This window comes from Ochlerotatus camptorhynchus, unplaced genomic scaffold, assembly GCF_037179485.1.
Source record: "Ochlerotatus camptorhynchus isolate MF236.1 unplaced genomic scaffold, CSIRO-AGI_Acam_v1.1 ptg000302l, whole genome shotgun sequence".
Classification (NCBI taxonomy): Eukaryota; Metazoa; Arthropoda; class Insecta; order Diptera; family Culicidae; genus Ochlerotatus; species Ochlerotatus camptorhynchus.
Window position 1 is genome coordinate 467531 of NW_027040790.1, and position 22764 is coordinate 490294.

The window sequence follows — 22764 nt, forward strand, 5'->3', positions numbered from 1 at the left end:
AAGCAATTTCGTTATTAATCTCATCGCAGTGTGTCCGTGCAGATCTCGAGCACTAGCATCTCAGGACTTCGCGTCAGTGCTCGGTTGGCAAAGTTTTAAACTGTGGACTTTTAACGTGAATTCTATTTGTTGAATATTTTGAACGATTGATTCTAGAACAAAAAGTGCAGCAATGATTATGTTCAGTGTGGTAAGTGAAAATTAAAAAAAGACATTCAGAACAAAGCCCATGTGTAGAAGTTGAGCCGGAACTGTTGGGAGAATTTGGATTTGGTTGAATGTTTACCCCGTACGAGTGAATATTTAGTGAATGCAATGTACGGTTGAACAAAAAAAAAAAAAGTGCATGGAACTTGAGTGCTCGGCATGTGGGAAAAGGTATAGAAACCCAAAGCGTGCATTTTGCCTGCCGGCTACACGGTTGTGTAACCGAAAGCAGTGAAAGTGATACGAATGTTAAACTACTACTCATTAGCGCTGACCTAACAAGGATGCTGGATGCTGAAAAAACTGCTGTTTTGCTGCGATTAGTGTGAAGTGGCACAATTGCCATAACAATTTTTTTGCAGACAAGTTCAGGGCTTGTTGAGTAAAAACCTAAGATTTTGAGGCGAAATTCGAAAGAGTAGGAACTGACCAAAAGGCATCGACTGGAATGTCTGTAGTTCATTGATTTGGCCTTATTGCTTGTGAAGTGTTAAAATGTTTTTAAATTAATTCTTGGGGATACATTGTGTTCAACTAGATGAAATTTATTACGCTACGTATCTGCTGCTTTGACGTAGTTAATTTTCAGCAACGATTTAATTTTTGTTGCATTCCAGCACGATGCCAGTAATTTAAACTTTTGTGAATTTTTCTAGCATTGAACTTCTTTTTCTTCTTCGAAGTTTTTTTTTCGCTCCTGTAGCAAACGTTTTGCCGGCACTCAACTTAGTGTTCTAGATGCACTTCTACAGTTATTAATTGAGAACATTGAATACCAACCAATGTAAACATTTGTATATTGTGTGGCAAGCCCAAAAAAAGATTTTCAACTCGACCAGATCGGGAATCGAACCCGCCGCCCCGGATTGGTGGTATCGTTCCTTTACTTACTAGGCTGACTGAGATTGCTCCTTATATTGCTTTATTATATTTATTAAAATTGAACATATTTTGCTTTTGAATTGGACTGATCCACATTTACTTCGAAATAAATTTTGTATAATTTTTTTCAACGGATCAACCCTTAGATTTGTGCCATTGGGGAAACAGTCCTATTGTTGTGATACGTTAGAAGCGTTAGGAGCCTATTGTTGTGTATGGAGACCTCCATACACAGCAATAGGCTTCTAACGCTACAAACGTACCGCAAAAACAGGACTGTTTCCCCTTGGGTGAGAAAACCACTACCTAAAAATTTCAGCTCATTCGGATGTAACACAAGCCAGCGCTTTTGATTTAAATGTTACATGGAGATATTGGTTGAAAAGTATGGAGACATAATATTCCTTCACTCTTTCGTGCATAGGACTGATTCAGCAAACTCGATTAAAGCTCAGAATTTTAGCACTCGTAGCTCAAATTACAAGGAACAACTTCGGTCAAAATAGCATCCCGTTTCAAGTTAGTATTATGGAGATATTAATTAATTATGTGCATTCTGCTCCTTTAAAGCAACAAAATACAGGCTGTTAATGCAACGTATCCACAGACCAACATCCAGGCTCGTGTCTTAAGGTGCGACAACCACTCTCTGAATCTATCAGCTCAATTTGATGTTACACGGGCTGGCGCTTTTGGTTTAATGTTTATATAGAAGATTTTGTGGAAATTTTCATATACGAAATGCTCATATCTTTTCAAAAACCAATCTCTCCATCAAACTAACTGGATTCATGATGCCATCTTCAGCAAAGTTGTTACTCATTGTTTGAACTACACGTTTTGAAAATCTAAATCAAATCAAGAATGTGGAAACTTTTCTATGATTGATAGAGTGCAGCAGTGTCCTTTTTGCATGTATTTTATCCAAATTCCCCATACAAAATTCAAACTAAAAGCACCAGCTCATCCTACAATCAAATGAGCTAAACCTTTCAGAGAATGGTTTTCTCACCTAAAGGCACAAATCTAGGAGTTCTTCCGTGGAAAATCAGAACTTTTATTTGTGTGGGCCAGTCTAATGTCGTCTTACTAATAGATTACGTGAATAATCTTCTCTCATGCCTACGTTGACAGAGCATCAGTGGCGCGTGTGAATTTTTTTCTCAACTCAGAATCTTATTTTCTTACTTTTTGGACTACAATCCTTTGAACTAGCAGGAGAAATATTTTCCATTGAAATCATTCCCTTCGGAGGCCTAATGTTCATTTAACTGCAAAAACCATCGTTTATTTTTGCCAACATCCTCCAAACACAGGGTGGCTAGGAAAACCGGGAATACCGGGAAATATCCAGGAATTTGAAAAGTAACCGGGAAAACCGGGTAAAACCCGGGAATTCGACGAGAGAACCGGGAAAAATAAATTAACCATACCATCCCGAGCAGGATGAGCCTGACATAAGAGGTAAAATACTAAAAAATAATAAAAAAAAATCCCACAATACCATTCCAATACCAAATTATGATAATGCAATACCAAAACAATACCACACAGGTATTCTATTGGTATCCAAATATCATTTTTTTGTTATTTAGAAAGTAATTTGCATGCAATTTTTTTGGTATTGTTCTTTGGTATTTTACCAAATGTTGGTATCAGATCAGGATTAGGTATTCATTAGTAATTGTCTCCTGTTTGGGTTATCCCGAGCAAGAACCAATAACTTAACGATAACATATGAATATCTTAATGTGGTATGATATCTTATTTTTGTATGCTTGTGGTATTAAACCTTGTTTTGCTATTATTCAGGTATCTAAATATTTAAAAAAAATTAATACCCGAGCAGGAGAAAATAACTAATGAATACCTAATTCTGAACTGATACCAAATTTGGTATTGACCAGCATGACATAAGAGGTAAAATACCAAAGAATAATACCAAAATATTACATGCAGAATACTTTGTAAATACCAAAAATTGATATTTGGATGCTAAAGGAATACCTGGGTGGCATTGTTTTGGTATTGCATTATCATAATTTGGTATTGGAATGGTATTTTGCGAACATTTTTGTGGTATTATTGTTTGGTATTTTACCTCTTATGTCAGGCTCATCCATACCAATTTAAGGTATCGAGATATTCGTTCCTGCTCGGGTAAGTACCAAAATAACAAAACCTTCCGAGCAAAAGAAAATACCTTATGGATACCAAATCCAGGTATGAAAATAGCATAACTGGCAACCTAAATATGGTATTGACAAGGCTGACATAAGAGGTAAAATACCTAAATTAATACCCTAAAAATGTTCTACAAATAACGAACCAATAAATAATTTAGTTATTATAATAACTGACGGATAACAGACGCTTTTTTTCATGCCAGAATACCATGACTTGCTAGTTCAAAGGTCTTCTAATACCAATAAAATAACTCTTTGAGGTGTTATTGTCTAAAACTGAAAGATCACATTTTGTTATTTTGATATTTATTTGATATTTTACAAAACATTTCGATAACTTAATAATATCAAAACAAGTTTTCATGCCACAAGCATACCAAAATAAGGTATCACACGACATTAAGATATTCATATGTTATCGGTTAGTTATCAGTTCCTGCTCGGGCTGATGTTTCAGTTTTTAGACAATAACACTCAAAAGAGGTATTGGAATGGTAGTAGAAGACCGTTTAAAAAACAAATTATGGTATTCTGACATCCTAAAAAGCGTCATACCTGAATTTGGTATTATTAAGTTATTCTCTCGTGCTCGGGATGTCATATCCCGAGCAGGAGAAAATAACTTATGAATACCTAATTCTGACCTGATACCAAAATTTGGTATTCATCAGCATGACATAAGAGAAAAAATACCAAAGAATAATACCAAAATATACTTTGGAAATAAGAAAACTTGATATTTGGATACCAAAAGAATACCTGTGTGGTATTGTTTTAGTATTGCATTTTCATAATCATGGTATTGGAACGGTATTGTGGGAACATATTTTTGGTAATATTTTTTGGTATTTAACCTTTTATGTCAGGCTCATCCATACCAATTTACGGTATCGAGATATTCGTTCCTGTGCGGGATGCTGTTTGCTCAATAGTAAATTTTGCTATCGTGTCAGAATTAGATATTCATTAGTTATTTTCTCCTGCTCGGGACAGGAATAAATATTTACACCAGAATGTAAGAATAAACCATTAAAACAGAGTGATTCTTTACCAAATGAATGCCTTACTTTATTTGATGCATAATTATCTTCAGTTTTCCGTTTTAATAATTGAATCACTCAGCAATTTTTTGCTGGCAAATTGATTGGTGCCGTTTTAATTTCAGATCTAAAATACATTGACATTAAAAGAAAATATTGAAGATGCTGGAAAAAATATTTGTAAAAACCGAAACTGAACTATTCTTTTCTGGGGTTAATTAATTTTTTCTTTATTCAAAATTCTCATGATATGAATTCCAGAATTAACTAGAAATTCTGCTCTGGATTATCATGAATCTTTCTGAAATTAATAAGAAAATACACTACATTATAATTACCGTTGAATTCTGTTTGGCATTTTCTTGAAATCCCTTCTAAGAGTTTTATCATAATCCTTCATAGAATTCCTTTGAACCTATTCGAAGACTTTGATTTCTTTGAATTTCTACTTTATAATTTTGGAGTATTTTAAATAATTACTTTCTTACTATCAGCAATTTTTGCCATCAATTTTTTTGGAGCTCTGTGATGAATCTTTCGCACTAGGGTTGAAATTATCCCCAGAACACTATTCAGAACTATGTTTTTGTTGAATTCTCATCATTATTCTCTTGGAATTCTTCCTAAAATTCATCTGTCATCTTCACGATCCCCATACAAATCTCCTCAGAATCACGTAGAAATTTTCCTTAAAGTTTTTTTTTCACAACTTTGAAATCTTCTAAAATAACCTAACTTGGATTCTTCTCCCCGGAAATCCCTCTAAATTCATCTAACAATATCTAAGGACTTCAAGTCACAATAATTCTGGTATTCTGCTAAGAACTTCTCCTCCGAAAATTATGCAGGAATTCTCCTCAATTTTCGTTTGAAATCAATACTTTGAATACTTTAAAATTTTACTAAAAATTCCAGGGTTCGTCCGCAAGATTCTAAAGATTGTCCTGTAATTTTTAATGACCCTTAAAATCCTTCCAAGCCTCAGAGCTTTGATAATTATGACTCCTTGACCCATAAGTATGATTTTTTGACGTAGGACTACGTCTGTGATTTCTATATGGGGATATACTTTGTGAAAACCAAAAATGGAACATGTAACAAAATTATGAAATTTTTTGAATGTTAATAACTCAGCCCCTGTATCAATATAAATAATTTTATCACCATTCGATTAGAAATATTTCTACGCATCTGTTGAATTTAAGACTTTATCATTTCTCAAAATATCACTATTGAAAATTGCACGAATGTGCAACTGTTGCTATGATAATAAATATCACCGATAGCCTGCGAAAAACGATTTCCCCAACACAGATTTCAAAGTTGAAACCCATCCAGCCTCACCAAACGGTGTTTATTCAATCAGCCCACATGATCATCGCTAATGATCGGAATCAGTAGCTCTTTGTGAGTCACTGTGGGCCATCTATGCCAAGCGGGGGGTCATCTATGCCATACTAAAGAGCCAAGCGCGTCATACTAAAGAGTATAAAAAGAGAGAGCCCCGCTCAAATTCCTATTCCTACACAAAACACAAGCTCCTGCGGCAGTTAACATATAACATTTATTATATAAGACCACGTCGTCCTACGTCACCATTGCATACAACCCCATAGGGCTGTCCCTTGTAGCTTTTTTTCTTACCTGAAATTTTTTCAAAATCTCCCATTTTAATATTTGTTTTTCCGAATCTTGCATCACAAAGATTGTTATTAATCACAAATTTTGAAGGAAAATTATAGTTTCAAACTCTACACAACTGTCAAAGCCCTAGAATCTTGGGAATCTTCTTAAATCTTTTTTGTTTATACTTTCAGTAAATTCCTTTCAGTAAATAACCTTTCATTCATATTCTTCAAGTATGTGTCGTCTATTGGATGTGGGTGGAATTTAATGAACCATGTTTAGTTTCACGTAGAGCGAGTTCCAACGTTAGTAGGCTTTACATTTGTTTTTCGTGTTTAACTTTGCACATCAGTGCGAGTACTGAAAGGTTAATATTTATGTTAGTACAACGGAATGAAGACACATTTTTTTAGTTAAATCTCTTATTATTCACAATTCTGTCTTATAACCTATTCAATAGTATTCATCCACATTGCTTCTAGCCTAGAGATTAAACTGTTACTCAAAAATATTCTAGCGATTTCAAAGCCAAATCCAAAAAGTCAAAAATTTTAGGGCTTTGAAATCATAAGATGTACTGAGCATAAAAAGTGATAGAAATAGGTTTTTCAAAGTGTCTTGAAAGATCAATGATTTGTTTTAAACACGTTAAGTGACTCCTAGAGTTGAATTCATACTTCTAGCTTACAATAATACTTTTTGTAGTTTTGTTTTTATTTTTCCCACAAATAACCTCCGAAAATTTTTAAATAATGCGTACAATTTCGTTTCTTGTTGAATATCAACATCGGGGAAATTTTTAAGATTTGAACCAGGAAAACAGGGATATAAAATAAAATATAAATATATTGAAAATATATTAAATATATTATAATAAAATACAAATTCACTGGCCACCCTTGCACACAGGTTTCTTCCCTTTTTGTTAAATACTAAATTTTATTCTCGCCACATGGGTCCACTCTCGTCCAGTTGGGCTGATTTGGAAGTTCCGCTATTAGCTTGGATTCCATTCAGCTACTCATAGCTTATTTCATGGATAATCCCTCGAACACGCATTATTTGGCAGTTACACCAGCGCGATTCATTAGAAGAACAGCATCGATTGCCTGCAGTCAAGGTTGCTTTCACTCACTTGCTATAAAAAATGGTTTATCAGAATTAAAAAAAAAAACAATACAGGAAGAGGTTAAAAAGTACTCGTTTGACTCATAAAACCTGTCAATCTCGCCTTCAGATCGTCACAATCAGCGATTTTATGATTCGTGTTCGTTCACTCAGAGTGAGAACTCACTAAACGTAAAATCGCTGATTGCTTCCTTTTTTGGTAAATACTAAATTTTGGTCTGATTTGGAAGTCCCGATATTAGCTTGGATTCCATTCAGCTACTCAAAGCTTATTAGATGGATAATCCGTCGAACACGCATTATTTGGCAGTTACACCAGCGCGATTTCATTCAAAAGACAGCATCGATTGCCTACAGCAAAAGTTGCTTTCACTCACTTGCTATAAAAAAATGGTTTTTTGGAATTTTAAAATCATTACAGGAAGAGGTTAAAAATTACTCGTTTGACTCATGAAACCTGTCAATCTCGCATTCAGAGCGTCACAATCAGCGATTTTATGAACTCAGAGTGAGAACTCACGAATCGTAAAAACGATGATTGTAGCGCTCTGAAAGCAATGTTGACAGGTTTTATGTGTCAAGCACATATTTTATAACCTCTTTTGGTAGCTTAAAAATATTAATTTTCTTTATAACATCTAATCAACTCCGAAAAACATTATTTTATTGTATGTGAGTGAAAGTAACCTTGCCTGCCACTTTCCATATTTGGACCACTTCTTCGGCCTTGACGACCGTAATCTGCTCCCAACGACTTCTGCCATACACTCTGGTTATGATCCATTCTGGCCCTTTCCATACAGTACAATGGCGACCCGAAAAATATTGCTTCTCACACCATCTAACGTTGTCTAAATTGTCTAAATTTATCACCATGGACATAGAATTTATTCACCAATCTAAATTGTCAGCATCAGTCAGCATACAATCGAGGGGCGTGAATCCACTTATTACAAAGATTAGAAGTTAATTTATTTTCATTAATTACATTTTGTGTATTACAAAAAAATTTGTCTAACGTTTCACTGTTGTACTTGGCTGATACACACACCTTTATTATGTAACCCAAATTTTTATTTGGTTTTCCCTTCGTGTAGATAAACAAATACATCGGTAGCTATTTTGGCCACAGAAGCTCTCTCTCTCTTTCTTTCTCTTATTGCTAATTATTTGGTCCGCCAGTTATGCGCAAGAGTGGATCAAATTGTTAATGTGATACATGTTGTCATTTGGGGTTATTCACACTTGCTAGATAGATTGTTAAAAAAAGATCTATTTTTAATTGAGAATCTAATAAGTCTTGAAAAAAGTTGTCTTATTTATTTCTATATTTACTGCAGAACATTTAGAAGACTTTTCATGAGATAAACGCTCCGAACACGATGCTTCCGGTAAAATGTCTAACGAAAAATTGGCAATGTTTGAAAAATAATTGCTCAGCAATTTATAAATTTATTTAATAAATCTATTGATACAAGAAAAAAAAAAACTAAAGTCCGTAGTTTCAAAAAACGTCAATAGTTTTGAAATCCAGCATTAAATGACTGAGCTATGATTTTTCAAACATTGCCAGTTTTCCTTTACATATTTTAACGGAAGCATCGTGTTCGAAGTGTTAAAAGGTAGAAAACCAAAATCAATAAATAACAACACTGATGATGCAATCCTGTGCAAGTTTCAAATGGTGGATCAACAAATTATTCATTATCCCAATTTTCCACCCTGGGCTACCTACTATCTAAAAAAACGAAGAGAACCCAAATTTATAAATGCCTCGTTGTTTCATCTATAGGATCTTTTATAACCTGCAATTTGATGAAGTGAGGTCGAGAAACAATTACTATTACTATTACATTACACATTTTCTTGAACTACCCTGAGATGATTATAATAACCATAGCAAGATTAAGATAAGTCAGAAACTACCCGCTTTGGCTCACCCAGCTAATCTCCTTTTCATGACTGCACCTACTATAATCTTCTTACAAACACCAAGTCTAATCACTACAATGTTGCTCCCTCATCAAGCATCATCAAGGCAATTTCCAAACGCTGCAGTCACTGCCCAATGCCTGGAGCCGCACCATAATCCATTTCAACCTTTTGTTCCATAAAATTGCTTATTTATCGTCGGAATTAAAATGAAAGTACCGTGTCATAACGTACAAAACATGTTCCTGTTGCATAACATACCGCCTACCTATCAAGACAACTTACCTGCTAAGGCTGGACCATTACCACCAGCTGCAGACAGCAACAGTAGGAGAGAGAGTCCAACAGAGAGAACAAGTCTTCCTCGAGTCCACACCCCTTTACCTCTATAACACCAATGACTGGTTCACATTTCGAACGGCATCCAATCGTAATCCAAACAATTCCGAACCACTTATTGCATAACCGTGCTGGTACCCTATCACCAATGAATGTAAGTTCCTTTCACCGGATTATTATTTTTCTTAATCATCGTTAATCGTCATCCCCATAGCCTTACTGTTTGCACTTCAAAACCGGCCGGCCGGTAATGGTCATGTGATGATGCTTCAGGATTTTTTGACAGTAGAGTCGTCTTCCCCCACGGAGACTGTTGAACGATCGCCTTGAACATTGCATGTCTCGTATCAATCTTCTTCCGTCACCGACGACGATGGCCATCTGGCTTGAGTAGGAGTGTGTCCAGTTAGGAGAAGGTTTACGTTCGTTCCGTACTGCGGCTCGGCAATTGTGAATCATAGTAATACAAGCATTTCTTTCGCACAGCATGTTGCGCAGAGAGCCAGTCAGCTCTCGTGACATGTTCATTCATCAACGCAACGCAATGGTTTTGCGTGTTTTGCCTTTATGAGAGTGTGATATAATAATGTTAATGTTAGGGGGTTTTTCCTTTTCTTGAGCTAGCGCTTCCTCTAGTCTAGTGCATCTTGTGTGGCTTGGTAGGTAAGCTGTTTTAAGACTCTTGGTGAGAAATAGAGATGTATCTTGAACGGAAATGTGCAGAAAATACAAAGTCGAGCTTATTAGTGGAGTACAAACTGGCTCATCAAGTCAATGGGTTTTAAAGTGAGCGTGCCACCCAGAGATTAGTTGATTTGAAAGATGCATGTCATGGCATAGATTGAAGTGTTACAAACTCTCACGAAATCAATCATCACGTTAACATTTGTTCGTTTTTTTTTTTTCTTTTTCAGATTTCCATTCTGGTAGTGGCAGGAGCAGTCATTGCCGAACCACCAATTAGCGCAGGCTACTCCTATTCTGGAGGCCACAGTGACTCCTACTCAGGTGGTGGTGGTGGAGGTGGTGGTCACAGCCACGGCCACGGTGACTCCGATGGTGGATACATCTCCGTCAGCCCAGGACATCAATCTTCGGAAGGCCTCCATGTAGACCATCATCTGTTGCACAAAGTGAAGGAAGTACTTCTGGAACATGAGAACACCCATTCCGGATCATCTTCCTTCGGTGGACACTCATCGCATGGCGTATCGGTGCCATCAACCTCGTACGGTGTTCCATCGTCATCTTATGGATCACCATCACATTCATACGGACCACCATCTCCAGTCTACGGTGTCCCATCATTTGGAGGACATTCTTCGCGCGTGACTGGAATCGATCTTGGTCATGTCCGTCAGGGAATCCAGGTTGCTCAGTACTACAAGGCTCAAGCAGGACCATCCTATTCCTCGCATTCATACTCAGCACCATCTTACTCCTCGCACTCTGCTCCATCATTCGCTTCTCATTCCTACTCGGCTCCATCCTCCTCATACGGAGCTCCATCTCTCAGCTCTTCTCACTCCTTCTCTGCTCCGTCCCTGTCTTCACACTCGCACTCTTCGCATGGCTCTTTCTCGCTCCCATCCTCCTCGTATGGTGCCCCATCCTCCTCGTACGGTGCCCCATCCTCCTCGTACGGTGCCCCATCCTCCTCGCACGGTGCCTTATCCTCATCTTACGGTGCCCCATCCTCCTCGTACGCTGCACCATCCTCATCGTACGCTGCACCATCCTCATCGTACGGTGCCCCATCCTCCTCGTACGCTGCACCATCCTCATCGTACGGTGCCCCATCTTTCAGCAGCGGCAGCAGCCACCACCGTGCTCCAGCTGCCGTCTACAGTGCTCCAGTCCACTCGGTCAGCTCCTTCCGTCCATCAGCAACAGTTTTTCATGCTCCAGCTAGCAGCTACCATGCACCAGCTCCAGTGTACTCTGCTCCACGACCAGTTTACGGAGTACCCCATCACCACTAAATGCTGTCATCTCAACGAAAACAAATTCTAAGTCAGTCTATATGTTTGAGCTAATTTAATCATTTTGCACTTGTTTTCACGCTCATTGTTGAAATAAAATAAATGTTATTGATAAAAATAAAACAGACAACAAAATCTCATTGTATCCCAAATCAACACTTAGCTATTAAAATAAGTCTTAATGTAAGGATTCTGCGACGATGGACATTTGAAATCTTCAAACAGTCTCCTAAATCCAACAGTCTTGGCTCCCGTCGGTTCCAGCATGTTGTTCCACAGTCCATTGGCAGACACGGCATGACCCTTCTGGCTTAAATGGACACAGTCGATGGACATGACGGACATGTCCGGTTTACCGTCTCTTTGATAGAAGACACTGGCCTCTTTGAAGAACGGTTGATACACCACGGTGAAATTGTCGCTGTGTAAATCGGGAAGATAGCTGACCCGTTCCATGATCTTGGCAAAGTTTCGTTCCAACTTTCGATAGAGATTTCTTCGGTGGGAATATTTGGGCCCAAACAGACAGGAACATTCAATTGGTCGCGAAAGATAACAGGAAAAAGGAAGTTGTTGCGCCTTGTCCATTGAGAACGATAAGCTTATGAGCGGAGTCGGCACAAGATTGACAATGGTTCTGGAAATAGAAAACGGATTTATTTAGAATACAGAACACTTAGGTCGTCTGTATAGCTAAGAAACAAGGGGAAATTCAAATATGATGTGCACTCTTGAGGGGGGAGGAGCCTATTTTTTGAGCCAGAACGTGTAATAAGAATGGAAAAACACGTGGCACTGGAGAGTGCGGTAAAAAATAGAAAAACTTGTGTACGTCTTATTTGAAACGCCCCAAGCATATTAGCCATGGGAGCCAAATAACCCAAGCAACACACATCTGTCAAAATAGGTTGTTGCAACTTGATTGTGACTGAAATAAGGTGCATACAAGTAACCACAACTGTTAAATGACAAGTGTGCTGCTAGGGAAACTAATTCGCTACTATCACCAACCGGTGGAAACCTGCACGCTCGCTCAATGTTACTCAAAAGTGAGTAGCTTCTACTCAGTTTGGTATTTCTGTACAAAATGTCAAAATCTGAGTAACATTGATTTTGTAAAGTGAGTAACTTCTCCTCTGTTTGTCTAAAAACATTGTTTACTCATTTCTGAATAATCCTGCACAAATTTTATTAACCATGCTTATGTCAAATACTTGTAACAAAAGTGAAAAATCTTGTCGGTGATTAAACTTTAAGCTTTATTTTGATCAGTTAGAAAAAAAATGTTAATGTGGATTTTAAAATAGCCGTATCAAATTTTGTAAAAAAAAAATGTCAATCTGCCGAAACCTTTAGCTTCCCACGCAAACTAGCACCAACCGATGCAAACTCACGATTTTAAATTGGCTCACTACTTCAGTAGCCTATCGGTCCCAAGTACATCGATGAACGTACCCCATTCATAGAGGTAACTCTAGGACTACAAGGTCCCGAAGAAACGTGCTCAACTTTTTGGCTCAGCTCTGGTACGCTCTTCGGTCTCAAACTAATCGATGCACCCCTCGAAACATAAGAAAATCCACGAACCCCTGTCTAACTTTCATATCGAATCAAAACAAACATTGTGTAGTACTAGAATTTTGACTAGAATGGGGTACGTTTATCGATTTGCTTGGGACCAATAGGCTAGTCAAGTAGTGAGCCAATTTAAAATCGTTAGTTTCCACCGGTTGCCCCATTCTTGCCAACATTCTAGTACTACAATATGTTTGTTTTGATACTCTATGAACATTTGACAGATAAAATGAGGGGTTCGTGGATTTTCCTATGTTCCGAGGGGTCCATCGATTAGCTTGAGACCGAAGAGCGTACCAGAGCTGAGCCAAAAAGTTGAGCACGTTTCTTCGGGACCTTCTAGCAACGACGAACCGACATGCCACAGGAGCATTTCGTTTGTCCACAATTCGAATTGTCAAACGAGCGATTCGAACTTTCAAACGGGCGATCATATCTGTCAAATGAGGTGAAACGCAAACCAAGGCAATATAAATTATACGTGGGTTCGTGTCCTTTTTCATGGTATGACGCGATCGTATGAGTAGATGTCGGTATTGTTTAACGTATTTTAAATATGGCGTCATGGGTACAAATTTGAAAGTAGCTTGTATGAACTGTCACGTCGATTCGTCGGTGATTCTAGTCTTAGAGTTACCTCTATATACTAGCACCATCATATTGTTAGGGAAATTTTACGCTACCTGGTGGTGGTGTTAGTTTTCGTGGGTGAGCTATGAATGATGACAAAGTGACGTTAGAATCTACAAAAAAAGATACGACTGTTTGAAAATTAACTATTTTTACGTAGTGAATTTGAGCGTCATTTTTTTTTTAAGCCCGCTTTTTACCAAATTGAAATACCAACATTGAACATTCTAAACCGTGACACGGGTGGAAAGGGGGTGGGAATAAATGCGATTATATTAGCAAAAATCACCATCATAGCACCCCACGATGGGACTTTGTGTGGGAGCCATAGTTGTGACCTATCACAATCACGATCGTAAAACAGCTGATGGTAGTAACGCTTGGTACATTCCTATGAATGTGCTTGTCGAAGCATTCTCCATCCATCAAGTTGACGAAAGAAGTAAAAAGGAACTGGTGAATGTCGTCTTCGGTGGTGATCCATCACCGATCTGGTCATTTCCGACAATCACGACACTCATCTGTGCTCGTTTTGAGGCAGTTGCTGCTTTACTTGCTTAAATGAGTGTGTTGGTGAATGAGCCCAACAGCTTCCATTTAATTTTGCCAGTTTCGCTTTTTCTCATCATCGCACTGTTTTCGTTGTGATTGACAACATCAGCAGCGAGTTTTGTCTGAGAGCAGCGACCATTACTGGTGATTGTTGTTTTCCATGGATCTACCTCTCATTGCGTGACAAAACGTTCTGTCAGCGATAGTCGGATGCGGCGTTGACGAGTGTCGAGTGAGTGTCATGATATTTTGCATCACTGAGTGGGAGCGAGCTGTCAACTATTGGTTTTTTTTTTAAATTAAATCTTCATTTAAACATCGAGATAAATGTCTATCGGATCGACAGAAATATCATTGTGCTAAGAAAATGAATCTATTTCAGATGATGTATAAAAACCGGTATGTTTTTCGCAAGTAAAAAGCCGTATTAAAACAAATCGCACAATTAACGCACTTCAAATCTCTTTACTTTGCTACAGTCAAAATCACACCGCAGAACAAACTAAAGCAATTTTTTCATACTTCTACCACAGTCAGGATCAAATTCAAAGAGGCAATAACTGAATCCCCTACGAAAATTCCCCAAACGCATGATTCCTGGAAATGGAACTCCAACGAAGTTTGCTATTCATGATCGTGAGAAACCAGGTGCAAATATCATCCTCCCTCTTCAGTCGATCTCAGTCTGCCCGCCCTGTTCTACTAGCAAAATCCAGAGCCATCTCATCCGGTTTTCAAAGTAACGAAAGCACGAATAGTTAAACTATTCGGAGATAGCTACATAAGCAATACGTTTTGGCTGACCTCAATTCGCATAGGCAACTGACTTGCATACAACTAATGTTCTATTAATTTAGCTCGAATTCAGTTCGTTTCATATATAATCTACATAGTATTAATAAATTGAACGACGAATAACTTAAGCATATATAATAAATTCAAATGTTATTCAAAGAAATTGGCTACTGCTACAAACTTCAAAAATCCATCGAAATATCGCTGAGATACGGCAACTTGAAGGGTTAAGAGAGATGCAGAGAACTCTATAAATTTACATAAGTGCCATGGGAAGGGTAAAAGTTTGTTAGTAGGATACGGATAAATATAACCACAGGAGCAGTGAAACGCCGAAGAACTACTAAAATTTAAAACACTTGTCATACTTTTGAATTCTTATTCGCAGAAATTTTCAAAAGCCAATTGCAGTGTGGACACGAAGACACGAAGAGAAGGTTCGGTTCATAATCCATATTTCTACAAATGGAAATTTCTCTATTGTTGCTTTAGTTTAAATTTCATCAGAAATAGAACAAACTATGATGCAAATACGAAATCATTATTACCTGATCAACATTATGTTAAGCAATATAATTCGAATATTTTAGTTTGCTGAATACATTGCGACATTTTTCCAATCATCAGAAAACCTGCTGAAATTTCTTTAAGTATTAGATTGCAAAATTCGACGAAGCTTGAAATACAGTATTGTTCAAACTATATTGAATTTTGTGGGCTTTGGTTCCGCTAACCCCACGCGTCACCGTCGTTCAGGCGTCGTTCAGTGTTAATTGTTCAGTCTGTGCAACTGCTGGTTGAAGACGGTGTCAATTGTCATTTTTTTTTTCAAATATTCGGCCAACCGGCATTCAGCCAAACAGTATTCGGTCAAATAACTGTTTACGGTACCTACTGTGTTGTATACGTGTTTTTGGTATAAAAAGAAAAAAAAACTCCAGTGAAGTCGAAGAAATTCCAGCTTTAAAAATCGGACATCGAACCGAGTTTTAGCACACTGTCCGGAGTTTTTCAGATGTTGCTTTTTAATGCCACGGTAAATAATTAATAGTTCGGTTACTGTTCATACTCACCTTGGCATGTTGTGTCTGAGGTAGAGCAACGTTTTAATAAGGTACTTTTCCTGAACTTCGTTGATCCACTCGGTGGCATTTGTTTGATAGCACACATCAGAACAGAAATCGTTACCACCAATCATGAAAGTAAGCAACTTCCATTGCTTTTCCCATTGTACTCTGTAGTTTTATAAAAACAAAATCAATAATTAAATGCCTTAGAAAATACCCTTAACTAGAATCGTTCTTTCAAGCAGAACATTCAACTAGATTCCAATTCAACTTACCTTGGATCTAGCTTCATCCGTTCGACCAACTTGGCTGCATTGTACGGCATGTCGGTGGTGGTGGCAATGTTCTCAGCCACATTGAACTGTGCCGTGTGATGAACATTGTACGAGTCGAATAAAGAGTAACTACAAAGAAGCCAATGAATGTTCTTAGCTCACTCATAGTTTACTGGAGCTTACCCGAAGAGCTTCGGATTGAATTCCTTCAATATGTTGGGCAATGTCAGGTGCGTTCGCCAAGTGCCTTGTCCTCCAATGCACCACGCAAGTCCGCGGTTCTCAATAAGTAATTCCCACAGAGCGACCGAATTGGCTGCTGTGGCACTAGTCAACGAATCACCTACAGCAGAAATGACATCGATGTCACCGGGTCGCAGCTGATGAACACTGGTCGGAACTCGACTGCTTCGGTAGCCTCTGGTGTCACATGGGAAGGGAACATTCGGCATCACGTGTGGCTGGAGGAATGGACCCTGGATTCTGCCTCCGGTAGGGCCAAGCAGCCGGTTGTAAACCTCACGAAAGCCCCGGTAGAACATTCGGATTCCCGAGGATGCATCCAATTGACTTGTGACGATGTGGTTGTCGTATTCGTGCGTTCCGGTTAAATTTTTCAAAATGTTCCCCCTCTGCCGATTGATCCGGTTCTGTGCACTCACGTTGTCCAACCAGAATGCCAGAACCAGCAGCGCAGGAAAAATCCATTTTTTTCTCCCGAAGAGTTCCATCTGCAAAATTATGTCATGCAATCAGCGCCAGCACGTGAAAGTGGCATACAAGGAATAAGATATAGCATAAATTGAAATATTCAAATTTCCCTGCTCGGATGCGATTTCAATATTCAGCATCGGGTGAGGCCGAGCTGGTAGTGCTAAATTTATCATACCGAGGTTCTATTTTTCCGGACCGCGATTCAGGCACGTGATCTCGACGCGCCAAAAACCGCTACCGTTGGCGTCTCGTTTGGTTCAGTTTTCGGCCAGGTGCATAACGTGAATTATTTAGTTCAAATTTGGGAGAACGCTGCCGACGTGACTGGGATGCAAATGACACCCAAGTTCAAACCTATACGTGGATTTCATTGAGAAGATCGACTGCGAGTGCGGTGCATTTAGGTATTCGGCATTCAACATTCGTACATGCAATTGAAACCGTAGAAGTTTTGAATAGTTTCATGATCTGGTACGTGGTTCTCGGTTGTGGGGCGACTGAAAAGAACACTTAAGGACTTTGTTGCGTAGATGCACTTTCATGGCTGTTTCAAGCGACTCAAACTATTTTTCAAATGAAATATACACCTCGATGTAGTATTTCATCACCGATTTCTTCCAATCGACCAGTCAGTCCTGCACAGAGAACCACATAGATGGCGCTTGGTATTAGCTTATGCATCTTCAACGTGATAAATCAAGCTATTTATAAATCAGCACCGGCGTCGGCCACCACACGGTCTTTTAGGGAAGGGTTTAAATGATGACAACCGTGTTTACCTCTGCACGGCCAATGAGATCAATCCATATTTGAGTTCAGTTTACTCATAACCGCAAAAAGTGCAGGAGCTCAACGATGAGTAAATTTACCTCATGTTTTCATGTGCAAATCCTAAAAAAATCTGCCGGAAAATGAGGAAAATTGACAAAAATTTCACTCAGTCTTAATTAGGCAAACTGGCAAATACGAGAAAATTTACGGACCTGGGATTGAACTCCCGACCTTCTGCTCAATATGCTGAAACGGTTATCACTAAGCTAACAAGACGTATCCATTTGGATGATTGAGCCACTGTTTGTTAGAAACCGATGATTTAATTGTATACAACAGGTACACATGAACAGTCAACATAAAAATCAAATTGCAATGTTTGCATACTCAAAAATAAAGGAAATGTTAACCTCAAACTTAGAGTGTAGATTTTTTGTTATTAAAATTCTGATGTTTTAATTTTAATAACAAAGCGCGGCACCGTAAAAAATTTTGTCGACTGAAATTAGGCGATTTGTTTTTTTAATCGTGCATTTTAAAAACTTGATCACCCCTCATTTTGTAGGCCTGTGCGTATGGAATGTTTCTTCTATTTTGTTTTTGACATTTTCCATTCATTTGTCAAAATGGCGTCGAAGCCAAGGTAGCTACATATAGGTGTTCTAATGTGTCAAATTCGTGATTCAGCCATGTTGGATTTTTGTATGGGACAGCGACCGAGTTTGTTTACAATTTGCTCTTAAACCGCATTTTTCCCCCCCGCGACCTCCTCGCATATATAGTGACAAAGCTGTTTCACCATTTATATACCCACCATGGTCGAAGCAAGAGGGACACCGTATACAATGACATTTATATAAGGTCTGCACCAACAGGCAGCTTGCTGGTGTTAGAAGCAAAAATGTTGTAAACATTGCTGAACATCTGCGAACAGATAGATATACGTCACTGCCGACATACTGAGAACAGATAGAAATACGTCACTGCCAACAGCTGTTTCGTGTAAAAAGATAAACATTGCAATATAATACGAACACCACTAACCATTTGCACATTTCACTAACACCAATAAGCCCTTTGGCCCAGACCTTATATAAACGTCATTGCAGCGTATAGACCTTTTTGACGTTTAATCATCTTTCTCTATCTAGCACACATGAATTAATGGACGGTTTGTTTCCCCACTAATCTGTTTCCCTCTTGCTCGCACTCGTTCGTTTTTAATGGTACAGTAGAGTGCGCCGATTAAACGTCAAAAAGCTCTATACAAATTCTGCTCGCACATAAGCAAAATTCAAATTATTCCCACGCAGAAATTTGATTGCGCTAAAGGGTGTATTTGATTAAAATTACACACACATATTTGCTCCCAAAAAGAAACCAACGGATTTTCTTGAAATTTTCAGGGAATGAAAAACTACTAATGAATTATGATTTACAAAATTTTTTTTATTCAATTTCGTTTCCCATCCCGAATGCCGCACCTTCCTTTTCACTCCACCTTTCAAATTTTGTAAATCCGATTTTCCCGGTGTTTTTGTTGTTTTAACTCTGTTTTAATAGTTTTGGAATGTTTGCGAAGTACCGTCTACATAATTGCCCAGAATTTTTCAATTGGTTGAAATTCCGGTGAATATGGTGGGTTCATATCTTTTGACACACTGACTCCGTTGGCTCGGTACCACTGCAACACGTTTCAAGCGTAGTGGCGGGATGCTAGATCAGGCCAAAACAGAGTTGATCTTTTGTTCTTCCTTATGAATGGCAAAAGACGCTTCTTAAGGCACTTTTCCGTATACATCGCACCGTTGATTGTCCCGGAAGCGATGAAGGGAGCGCTTACTTCACCACATCCACAAATCGCCTGCCAGATCAGGAACTTCTTTGCAAATTTTGATCATCCTCCGGAACATCAAACTTAGACTTGGTAACGAAATATTCTTGCCCAGGAAGTTGACAGAGGTCGACCTTGACGTAAGTTTCGTCATCCATCACGATGCACCACGATTTGGTGACTTGGTTTAGGGCTTTTTGCACCTTGTAAACATGTAATCAACACGTTTCATGGTTTTTTGCACAAAACCGACTGACACCTTGGACTTTTTAGTGACATCTCGAATTGACATGTTTGGACGGTTCTTGAACTGTTGCACCACTTTCTTGGCCTTTTTAATTGACCACTCCCTTCCTTTCTTCGGGCCATTTACTGGACCACTCCCTTCCATTCTTGAAGCACTCAGATGCTCCTTGAAGGTTCTTATCACACGAGACACAGATGTATTTGCAATTCCAAGCTTTTAAGCGATCCATCGGTGGAACGCCTCTGGATTTTGATTGTAAGTGTACAACATTTTTTCACGGACAATTTCTTGTTCCGAAGCCATGATTGGAACTACTGTATGAATAACTGGGAAACTTGACAGATGTAAACAATACACTATGAATAAGATTTACTCAAATGTTCAGATTTTTTACTCATACGGTTCAATAGTTACATAAAATTTTCGATGTGCCATTTTTATCGAATACACCCTTTATAATGAACGATGAAATATACATCAAAGCAGATTTTAGGCAGCTCCCAGGTCAAGAGTTTAACCAAAAAAAGTTGTCAAAGTTCGCAATTGAAAAATATTGGGTAATCGTTAGGCGGAACCTCAAGAAAACTCAGAAAACAGTTGGAAATGAGAAATAGTTCAAAGCAAATTGACGTTTAGCATCAAATAAGGTTGATTCAACAGCGGTAAAAAATCTAATGGATGGTGTGAAACGAAAAGCCCGACAATTTGCATTTGGATAATCAGAAACCTAACCAAATAATGTTCCTGTATTTTGTAGTCGTTAAACATCAAAAAAGAAATACAGTTTGATCATTTTTACAATTGTTGACCGTTCCACCCTTTACTGATTGCTGTGTGTACTGTACATAACCGGATCTTTAAAAAAATATGTGCCTTTTTGGAATAAACTCGATTCTATTAAAACGCAATTTTAAATCCATCTAAATTATTATTTTACATTGAATCAGGAAAATTACAGGAACTGTATAGAAGTTCTGGGAAGTTCAGAAAACGTAAAGGAAATTCAAAACTGTTAAGATCAGTTTTGAAAAATTTGAGATTTTCAGAGCAGGTCAATTAACAGAAGTTGCCAAAACTTCAGTTGAGTTGATGATCTTAGGAAAAGCTACTTGGACTTAGTAAATTTAATTTTCGAAAATTTTAGAGCAATTTTATTAAATTCAGATGAATAGTAAGAACTTTCATGTCATTCTTAAAATAAAAAATATTCACGCAGAAAAAAAATATTTTAAACGCAATAATAATCGACGTAAAATAAATAAGAATTTCATTTTGTTTGGGCTGCAAAAAGAAATCATTATTATTTCAACAATCCAGTATCTTTGTTTCTAAAAACCCATGGATTGTGAAATCAAAAAGAAAATCTTTTCGAATTTAGAAGAGCTTTCATGGTTTTGACGTAAGATGTCAATTTTGGCAGCTGGGTCAACAACAAAATATGTTTGTGTTTAAAAGAGATTTCTTGTTGATTCAATCATATTTATTTTATTAAGCCTGAAAATATACGCAGTAGAAATAAAAATATGTTTATTGATTGAATAATGTTTTGTTTCTTTTAGAAACAAACAGAATTCCAATTGAATTAAAAAAAAAACCCTTCTGAGGCATAAAATCTCTCCGGTTCATGAATTGATGGGTCGATAGGTAGGGTCAAGGTGTAGGAGCTGCCTTATTGGCGTCGGGAGCATTGGTACTCAGTACGGAAAACAAGATCGACGGAAAAAATAAAGAAAAACTGTTTATATTTAGCAACTGCAGCATACTTACTTACCTCAAGTCTCAAGATTTTCGGAAATCTTGCACTTATTTCCCGAAATTAACTGTTAAAAACAATATTTACGTAGAACGCGAAAAAGAGCTGAATCAAACGAGAATAGCTTAGTGTTGTTGTTTACATTTTTGTCCGAGAACGAGGGAATGGTTGGTAGTTATTTTTGCATTCATGAGAAATTAGTACTGAATTAAAATTAACTATTGTTGGCTTAATAAAAGAATATTGTTATTTTAACAATAGTTGCAGTTGAAGCGTGGCTTATTAAAACAAATAGAATCTTATTTTGTATTTATATGAATAAGTATTATCGAAACAATAAAATGCAATTTAATTTCAACTGAAATTGTTTGTTTAAATACAAATAAAGTTTTTTTTTTGTTCAATGCCAACAATTTTCTGTCCGTGTTCTAGAGCACATCTCAGAAATTTACGAAAAAACATTTGAAACAGAAGTTCAGATAAATCAGCTCCAGGGAAACTGCAAAAACTTTACAAAAGTTCTAAGAAATCCGAAGAACTTTACGGATACTCTTTTTGAAGTTCAGAGAACTTGAGAAAATTGTATCTCCATCCAATTACCTCAAGGGGAGCGAGGTCTACAGATCTTCAGGGAAGCTCACAGATCATAAGGGCAGTTCTAATAACTACTGGAAGAGCTTTTTGGAGAAGTTTAAATATCTGTAAAAGTTAGTTGCGAAAAATTCAAAACAGTTCCATAAACTCAAGGACGATTTTGAGAAAATTATAGAGGATCCAGAATTGCCAGAGTAGTCCAGATAACTCCTGAGTAGTCCAGAAAAGTTTAAAGAGTTAAAGAATTGTTCCAATTTTTTCAGGGGGATACCAAGAACTTGAGGAGAATTACGGGAACTTCACGGTAGCTTCAAGAAAATCACGGACAATCAGAGCACCTCAGGGAAGGTCAATTATGTTCGAGTAATTTACAGGAACTACCACCAAATTTTAATAATTCTTAGGAAATTTTTAAAAATTTCAGCACTGTTCCGAGATGTTTTGGGAAGTTTAGTGAATTTTTGAGAAATTGATAGATTTTTGGGCATTTTTTTTTTATTTTCAATAAAACGTAGGTGCACTCCGAGCCCCTTGCCTCGAACAAAAAAGTAATCCAAAGCCTCAAAAACCGCACGTCACGTCAAATCATCCATTCGCTTGATTTCACTCTCCTTTTCTCTCGGGGAGTTTGTGTC

At 37.8% G+C, this 22764-nt stretch overlaps 2 protein-coding genes across 3 annotated transcripts in view; one reads left to right on the forward strand and one right to left on the reverse strand.

The window, feature by feature from the left end:
- Nucleotides 1-11406, forward strand: LOC135707042 (pro-resilin-like). Of its 2 annotated transcripts, XM_065228766.1 has the most exons (3): nt 2-190; nt 10255-10958; nt 11148-11402. In XM_065228766.1, exons 1-3 carry the CDS (start codon nt 173-175, stop codon nt 11320-11322), a joined length of 897 nt encoding a protein of 298 aa, XP_065084838.1. In that variant the 5' UTR covers nt 2-172; the 3' UTR covers nt 11323-11402. The 2 variants fall into 2 exon arrangements, with proteins under 2 accessions (XP_065084837.1, XP_065084838.1); XM_065228765.1 differs by having other exon boundaries at nt 1-190; nt 10255-11406.
- The window catches only part of LOC135707037 (phospholipase B1, membrane-associated-like), a 19156-nt gene continuing 7640 nt past the window's right edge, over nt 11249-22764 (reverse strand). Inside the window, exons 2-5 of the mRNA XM_065228760.1 lie at nt 16400-16947; nt 16217-16345; nt 15948-16109; nt 11249-11959 (exon numbers count right to left, since the gene is read on the reverse strand). Coding sequence (XP_065084832.1) covers nt 11482-11959; nt 15948-16109; nt 16217-16345; nt 16400-16947 — 1317 coding nt within the window. The 3' untranslated portion in view covers nt 11249-11481. The remainder of the gene's footprint in view (nt 11960-15947; nt 16110-16216; nt 16346-16399; nt 16948-22764) is intronic.